Source organism: Vigna unguiculata, chromosome 7 (assembly GCF_004118075.2).
Source record: "Vigna unguiculata cultivar IT97K-499-35 chromosome 7, ASM411807v1, whole genome shotgun sequence".
Taxonomy (NCBI): Eukaryota; Viridiplantae; Streptophyta; class Magnoliopsida; order Fabales; family Fabaceae; genus Vigna; species Vigna unguiculata.
The window spans coordinates 4,680,531-4,689,403 of NC_040285.1; the positions used below are offsets into that span (position 1 = coordinate 4,680,531).

General features: G+C 27.1%; 1 protein-coding gene across 1 annotated transcript; it reads right to left on the bottom strand.

Moving 5' to 3' along the window:
• Positions 1-4,623: 4,623 nt before the first annotated feature.
• On the bottom strand, positions 4,624-5,886 carry LOC114191855 (ethylene-responsive transcription factor ERF105). The gene has a single exon (XM_028081288.1). It carries the CDS (start codon positions 5,882-5,884, stop codon positions 4,946-4,948), a length of 939 nt encoding a protein of 312 aa, XP_027937089.1. The 5' UTR covers positions 5,885-5,886; the 3' UTR covers positions 4,624-4,945.
• Positions 5,887-8,873: the final 2,987 nt, after the last annotated feature.

An 8,873-nucleotide genomic window follows, 5' to 3' on the forward strand; every position in this document is an offset into this window, starting at 1 on the left:
TTTGAACACACGTGTATGCTTGTTTTAAAGAATATTTTACTTGTTTTGATCACAAGTTCGTTGCTAGAGTTAATAACCCGTATGAGATATTGTTTGCTTTAAATACTAAAATCTCTTCACGGTTTTGTTTCACTACAAGAATATTTTTAAATAGCAACTAATTTTAGAGACAAAAAATAATTAATCATTATTTTTTGAAGTGTCACTAAAAAACACTTAAATGGTTGAAGGAAGAAAGTGTATTTGAACTAATATTGATCTCGACTCCTAAGCTATGTGGGACTATTGGGTGTACCGAAACAAGTCCCCAATAGAGGCATATGGGAGTTTTCGTTCCCACAAATAACACAACTATTCTGATCTCAAGTCTGTCGAGTGACATTGTTAAAGTCAACCATCACATCTGAGGTATTATCCGCTTTTAAGCCTGGAGTTGAAGAAGGAATGTGTACTGCCCTTGGCCTCAACTCCTAAGTCATGTGAGACTATTAGATGTACCAAAACAAAGCTCTAGTCAAGGGCTAGGAGAGTTTTCATTCCAACATACGACGCCAATTAATGTCTATAATATGTTTAATTTTTAAACAAATTTAATATCAACATTCTTGAGTATTCAAGAGTGAGTATAAGTCTTACATGAGTAGAATTGTAAAAGTTGAGCACCATATAGTAAAGAAAACCCATAACTATATTGTCTTAGGGCTCTGAGTTAGAAGTTATGTCAATTTCTTATGTGAGTTGAATTCATGTCTTATTAGTGTTGTTAAATCTTCTCGGTAAATCCTCCATCAATAATAATATAGTTGAAGATTTGTTTCGGTGATCGACTTATACGAGTACAATATTGTCCCTTATGTAAAGTCTTCTTCAGTGCACTTCAACAAAGTGTGTTCTATTATAATGAACGGTTGTACAAGTAAGGGTTGTTAGCTCAAGAAGATGCACTAATGTGAAGGGATTCACACTTGAACGAAAGATTGTTGATAATCTAAATGTGAGTTTAAGTTTTACATTAAATAAAAATGAGAAAGTTTAACGTCATATAAAGAAGACCAATAAACTAATTGCTTTAAGTGTGTCCTATTATGATAATACTTGTCATAGACGGTTTGTGGTTTGAGATGCTTCCGCTTAAAAGAAATATATCAATAAGAAGTTAATTATACTATAAATAAAGGAAAAATATATTAGGAATCTAAATGTAAATCTAAGTTATACACCAAGGAAAATAAAAAATAAAATAAAATTGAACAATATATAACAAAAAGAATTGATAAAATGTATCAATTTGATTGATCTATCATATTTAAGTTAAAAATATGGATATGATAATTTTTATTTTAATATATCGTGCATGTGTATCTTAATGTATGTGTATTTAACCAATTAGTTAATGTCTTTAATGTGATAAGTTAAAACAACTATTACCTTTACATCGGAAATAATTTTATTATAATTAATAGATAAAATTTAATTTATAGTTGTTAATGATTTAAAATTAAAATAACAAAATATGAAAAGTTAATTTGTTAAATTATTTTTCATTATAATTTTTATCCAAGAAAAAAAAAATCTATATAGCTCGTTCTTTTATATATAAGAAAACCGATCCAACCTATTAAATTATAGCAGGTTTGTACGCCGGATCACTTTATCATTTGGATTGGACTAAAGAAAACAAAAGACATAATTGGATTGGCAAAAAGATACGATAATGATACTTTAACCCATTTTTTTTTACTCACTTTTAACCCACCACTTCAATCACCATTAAATTATCATATCACATCACTAAAAAAGATGATCTAATGGTAATTGAAACAATGGATTAAAAGTGGGTCAAAGAAAATAAGTTAAAATATCATCTTCCAAAAAGATATTAGAAAGAATGAAAATGAATGATAATTTGAAATAGGTTTAATCGATGTGATTTTTAGATAATATAGAGAATTATTAAAATACTCTCAGTTCAATTTTAATGAAAACTAATGTAAATTGAATATAAAAAATGATTAATAATGAAATAAATAATTTACATAATTAAAAAAATATTAAAAAATTATAAGTTTCCAAATTCAGTATATAATCAATTAACAAAATTTGTGTTATTATAAAAAAAATTATATATATTATTATAAAATACTATAAAAAAATTTATAATCAATATTTTCTCAAGATATACATAATTCTTAAATACAAAAAATATAAACTAAAAACAAACATTAATCTTGTTATTCAGTGATATTTTAAAAAAAAATGAATAGAACTAAAATATTGAACAACATCGTCACAGAATTATTAGACATATTAGATTAGAAACTGCAACACATATATAATAGGACTCGTAATTTTGGGTATTAAATATCAAGGTCAGCAAACTTTATGTACAAATCTTTCCCATCGAATGAAAAAAAAAAGGTGAATAATGATGGATCTTTTAAACAAAATAATAATGAAAAAAAAAGGTGAATAATGATGGATCTTTTAAACAAAATAATATTAGAAAGATTTAATAATAATGAAAACTACTTAAAATTGAAATAATGTCTAACTTTAAATATTTAGGTCATAAATTTAGGGTAAATTTTTTTTATTATGTTTATCTTTTTTTCATTTTTATTTAATGTGAAGTTTATTTTCACACTTAGTTTTACAACTATTTTTTTTCCTCAAGTGTAAGTCCTTTTATATCAGTACATTCTCTTAGTTGAAATTTATTCCAAATCATAACTACTTTTTATTAGAGCTGGCTTAAGGTTTAATTAGGTAAATTCTTTGTTTTAGGCCTCCAAGAAAAATAGTATTTTGTTTAGTACTAATTGTTTTATTCTCAAGAAGTTTGAAAATAAATTTTAAATAAAATTATAAAAAAATGTCGTATTCTCAAGTTTGTTTTAGACCTCTTTAAATTTCTCGTCAATCACACCAAAACAAATTAGACAAACTATGAACTCTGTTAGGTCTTTAGAAGAAAGGGAGTTCACAAAGAAGATACATTAGTACATTCTTTGTAAAGTCCTATCATGTTGATGATAAATAAGAGTTTTTGCTATAGCCTTTCTGTGTTGATACCAACTAGTATCACATAGTTGAGTGAAAGCTATATATGCCTTGCATTTCGGAAGTTCTCGCTCACAGAGCCACACGAATACAGACCGATGCTTGTACGTCTACCCATTCCAAGATCGATAGAGTCTACAACGGAGTGAACCAAGTCAAAGAATTGTTTTCGAGACCAAGAATGAGTCGTAGATAGAAAGACCTCTCCTATCCACCGCTCATGGATGAGACTCTGAAAAAGAAAAGGGTTCTTAGATACCTTCTTAAGTTTTATAGAGAAATTAAGTCCTTCTTTACTTGAGCATTGGTTAGTCCGCTGGCAGACTTTCTTTTGGAACTAAAACATAATATGACTTGCTTCATTTCTTTCTTCCTCGTTCCTAAGGCAAGGGCAAGAAGCCCTATTTAAAATGGGATAGATATATGGAGTGTTGTACCATCACCTGGACTAAAGTTCTCCTATTTACTTTGTTGATTAAGCAAGCACTTTTTTTTCTTTTTTTTCACTTGATAATGTTTACCCCACCTACTGACTTTTCAAGCCACGAAGAGGACTAGTCTCTTAGTTAGCCAATAAAGATGACAAACAAGAACCGGCGAGGGATAGGTAAAGAGGTTCAAGAGAATAAATGAAAGGTTCAAGTTTTCTCGTAAAGCCCTATTGCTATCATTCCTTCCTTACAACAACAAATTGTTTCTACCCATAAACAATAAATAATTAGTTAATTACTACAACAAATTAATTTACAACTACTATAATATTCATTTGTTCTTAGTAATAAAATAAAATACACACAATTTTCTAAATATAAATAAATAGACTAAACTTGGATAGAGGATTCAACTCACCAAATTTATTTTCTCTAATTTTGGCATATTTTTCTCGAACCTTTCTCAACCAAAAATTTATTGTTGGAATCCTCGATTAGACAAGTTTATATTATATAATCAAGTGCAAATATCACGTTATAAATTGATTTTGTAGAATTAAATTATGTTTAAAGTACACATTTTAACTTGATGTAAAATTAGGTTTAAGGTCTATTCTAGTAAGATTTATTGTTTGTTGGACCTATCATACATTCAATAGTAAGTTATTATCAGACTATCTATTAATATTTAGTCTAACACTCAATATATATATTAAGAAGTTTGTTAAAGATTTTAAATCGACTAAAAATAAAAATTTATAATATATAAATAAATATATAAACCTCATTTTACTAATTAATCTTATAGAATTGAGTTAAGTCTAAATTATATATCAAATTTTTATAGGAAAATTATTTTTTAATAAAATATTTTTGACAAATTTTTTACAATATACATATTCATGTGTAACACCATTTTAATGGATGAAAGAAATATATGATATAATTTAAAAAAAAAATATTTGGAGAGCATTTGAAAAAGCTTTCTCGAACTTTGTTAAACAACAATTATTGTTAAAGTATCGTAATCCCAGTTTTTTCTGCTTTTCAAACTTGAACTTAACTTTTTGTTTAGATAAGCAAATAATTTTATTGAAAAAGGACAGATAAGACAAGATTCACCACCAAAGAATTCAAATCCAATAAAAAATTTCACCAGCCATTTTCAACTTTCAATAAACGAATAAACAAATTTCAATATTGCTTATAGTGCAGTACAATCTCTGACCAAAGAACACAGAAAAGGGAAGGAAGAAGATAAGCATGAAATTTTGTTTAACAAACAAAGAAATCTTGCTTCATATACTACTATCCTATATTTACACTAAACAAACCCATAATCATCTTCATCGATGGTTCAGTCAAATTAACCAAACCAAATCAGAGAGGATAATAATCACCAGCATCATCTCTCTCTTCACACCACTTTCTTCTTTCATGGATTGAAAATAACTTCAAACAACCATTAATGGAGATAACGGCGACAAAGGAGGCACACTAAAGATGGTTCCCATAACATCAGTGTCCCAAAACCCTTTCCAACATGATGGAGTCAAAGGGCACACCCCTTTGGGAGAGCACTCTTCTTTCTTCACAACCTTATTGTTATTATTACTTTCCTCGTTCCCTTCACTTTCTTCCTCTCTTTCTCTCTTCACACCAACCTTCATAATTGAAACCGATTCTTCAGACTCTCCAACCTCCAAAGGGAAGTTCAATATGGCTTTGCTCCCTCTCATCTTGAAAGCAGCTTTGTCATAAGCCTTAGCAGCTTCTATGGCTGTGTCAAAGGTTCCAAGCCACACCCTTGAACCCTTTCTATTGGGGTCCCGAATTTCTGCAGCAAACTTCCCCCAAGGCCTTCTCCTAACCCCTCTATAGTGCTTATCATCCTCTCTGCTATTGTTGGCATCATCCAAAGAACAAGAAACTTGACTGTTGCTGTTATACAAGGTTGTAATTGATGTTGTTGATGATGTTGTCGGAATCACAAGACCTGAAGATATGGAAGGGATTGTGATGTTTTTCAAAGAGGGTTTGCGGTTGCTGAGATTTGAGGATCTTGGAGGCTTGGAGGAAGATGAGACTTGGTTCATTGGTGTGTTGTTGTTGTTGTTGGTCATGTGAGCTTGAAATTGAAGATCTTGGGGTAGTGAGTAATCAGTGATATTTGGGATGAAAAAGGTGAAATTGTTGGGTTCAAAGGTTTGCATGGTGTGTTGAAGTGAGGGAAAAAGGGAGAAAAGTTTTGGTGTTGTGAAGTTGGAAAGGTGAAGAATTTGAATTGGGTGAGTGGAAAATGGGAGTGAGGAGATTATAAATGTGAAAAAGGTAGGAAAAGATTGAAGAAAATGAAGAAGTGGGTTGGTTTCGAAGATGGTGAGAGGAAGCATCGTTTTGTTAGTATCAATGACAATAATTGAGGTTAGAAGAAATGTCACGTCTTATGTTAATTGTCGTTTTAGGAATTTTCAAATGTCAACTTGACTTGTGTTGTGTTTTTGTGTTTGTGTGGGTCCTTGCTTCAAGAAATGACCCTTCGAGGCTACTTCGTAATCGTGGCTATCAAGTACAGAGATTATTTAAAATTTCAAGTTGATGATTTTGGTGTGTTCGTGCCATTAAATGTTATGTGTATCTGTGTGCGTGTGAATTCCTGTTTCCAATTTGCAAAAAAGAAATATTAGAAATATATACGTCATATGTGATTACGATTGTGAAGATTATAGAATGAATATGTTCAATGTATTGTTTCTATTAAATTGGTGACTTGACTCATATTTACGAGACCATGACCTATGCAACCAACAATTTAACAACTCTTCTATTGTTTGTAAGAAAATTAAAAACCCTAGAAGTAATGGAATCTATTACTATCATGTATTTTAATTTTATGGAGAATGTTAATCCTTGCCCAAAAGACATAAGGATAATTAATTTGCATTGTTCCTTCATTTTTACATTGAAAGTTGAAATACTTAAATACATTAATTAAGATAATATAAATGTATATAACAAATTTTACAAAAGATAAAAATATTTTTTTAAAGTTTTAGACAATAACTTACTGATATAGAAGAATGACTATGAAATTTTTAAGATCTCTACTAAAACATTTTATTTTTGTTTCTTTTTTATAAATTTTATAGATATTTAACACTATTTTTTATGGTTGTACCGTTAATTAAACTTCTTTATATTTAATTATATTTAATTTTTAATAACATTAAAACATAGTTATTTTATTATTTAATTATTTTTTAACTTTTATTGATGAATGTTAAATAAAATATGAAACACACATGTATAACAATTATGGACATTTCTGTCTTTTAAATAAAATAAAATTATATTAATGATGATTAAGTTAAATTTAATTTAATATTTCACTTATTTATATATTTTTTATAGAATTCAATGCAAATTAATTACCTTAATTAGTACTCTTAAGGTACTAGTCAACAAGACCTTAATTTTGTTTATCCAGTGGCAGAACTTGCTTAATATTTATGGGGTGCCAAAATACACTTAAAATTTATATATTTAATTATGGATCCGTAAGATTATTGAACTCAATAATAATTGAATCAATACTAAAATTTTTAGTTATATTTTGTTTTTAATATAAATAATCATATCATCAGCAAAAAAATTCATCTTCTTTTTTATTTTGCAATCTTATTTTGATAATTTTCACTGTAGAAAATTATCTTTCTGATATAGTTGTAGAAACAATCAGAGTTAAAATAACACGAGACGGATTAAAAAATCAATCAAGTAGATGTAACTGACTTCCTATTTTTGTCAAAGATTGATTTTGTCTATTTTCTTCCTCACGGTAGCTTCCATTTTATCACTTTTAAATAATTAATTTATTCTTTTATTTCTTCATCAATATACTTATGTTTTAAAAAAATACTAAAAGATAATTTATCATAATCTAAATAAAAATTGCGATATGTAATTAATAAAAGAAAAATATATGATAATCAAGTCACAATTAAAAACCAGTTATTAAAAAACACTTAGTACATTGCTTTTTCTTCTATATTTATAAAAATGAATATACCAAATGCTCGTAAGATAAAAAATAATATTAATTATTAAACTAATATTTCACTATCAATTGAGAAAAAAAGAATTACTTTTTTCTTCATTAATAGAATAAAGCATATAAAAATGAGAGCACAAAATAATGAATTTGTGTTCAAGTTTCTTTTTTTTTTCTTCATAATCAAAAGAAAACAAAACAAGTAAAAGTCTAAAGTGAGTACAATATGTGAGAAACTAAAAAAACAGTAGAGAAAAAATAAAAAAATATCTTAATAAATTTGTTTATTTTTTATTAAATTTAATTTTATGCTTTATTATTTATTAACATTAAATGTTATATTTTATAAAATAAATAAAAAGATACCTATTTTAATTTTTATCAATTTTCAATATATACTTTTATTATTTAAAAAATTCCAAAAAATTAAATTTTTTATACATAATTAAAAAAATAAAAAATAAAACAATTTTTATATAACTTTAAAAAAAATTCAAAAAAAGTTTGGGAGGGTCACCGCTTCCCCTGTCCCTTCATTGGTTTGCCAATGTGTTTATCGTTAGTTTTAAAAAAATAGACGGGATGAGATAGATTATCGTAAGTATTACCTCTTTTAGTAATATAAAAAAAATTAGTTTTTAAATTATTTTAATTTTAATTTTTAATCGAAAAAAATGAATTGACGGATCAATTGTGTTCTTTTCTCTCTTACTTTAATAGATTGGATGAAATAAATTAAAATGGAGTATATCAAATTAAAAACTTCGATCCAACTCCTTAAAATTTAACAAACTGACATGTCGATGCAAAGACAAATGACCACTTTTCCACTCTTATTAATTAAGAAATTGTCTCAAAATGTATAAAGCGAACAAGAAAAAAAGAGAGTATTAATTAAGTCTTTTTATATTTTTGATAAAACAAATTGTAGTTGTCATTTTTATAACTTTGTGTTCATATCATAGTTGAAAATACTTTATATATGAAAACGTTCACGATCAGATCTAATGTAAAGAGAAAAATGTCAAAAAAAACTGAAATAAAAATAATAACTGGAAGTTGAATTTTGAGTGTAGGATTGAAGATTGGTATAATTTAGTAATATTATGTTGTGATTGGTTTTGGAATTATAGTATAAAGAAGTATTAACCCAATTGCTGACGAATTCACAATTTTTTTTTACTACGATTTTATATGTTCTTTTAAAAATGAAGTCTCACGTGCTAGTCTTTACTATTATTTGCATATTTTTAAGGTATGTTTTTTTGATGACTATTTCTGTTTACTATTTTTTTTTGTATAAGTAGTGTTAAAATATGACGATTCTTATG

Bases quoted from the DNA above. Each gene is read 5' to 3' on its own strand.
- LOC114191855 (XM_028081288.1), bottom strand. From the start codon at position 5,884: ATGCTTCCTCTCACCATCTTCGAAACCAACCCACTTCTTCATTTTCTT.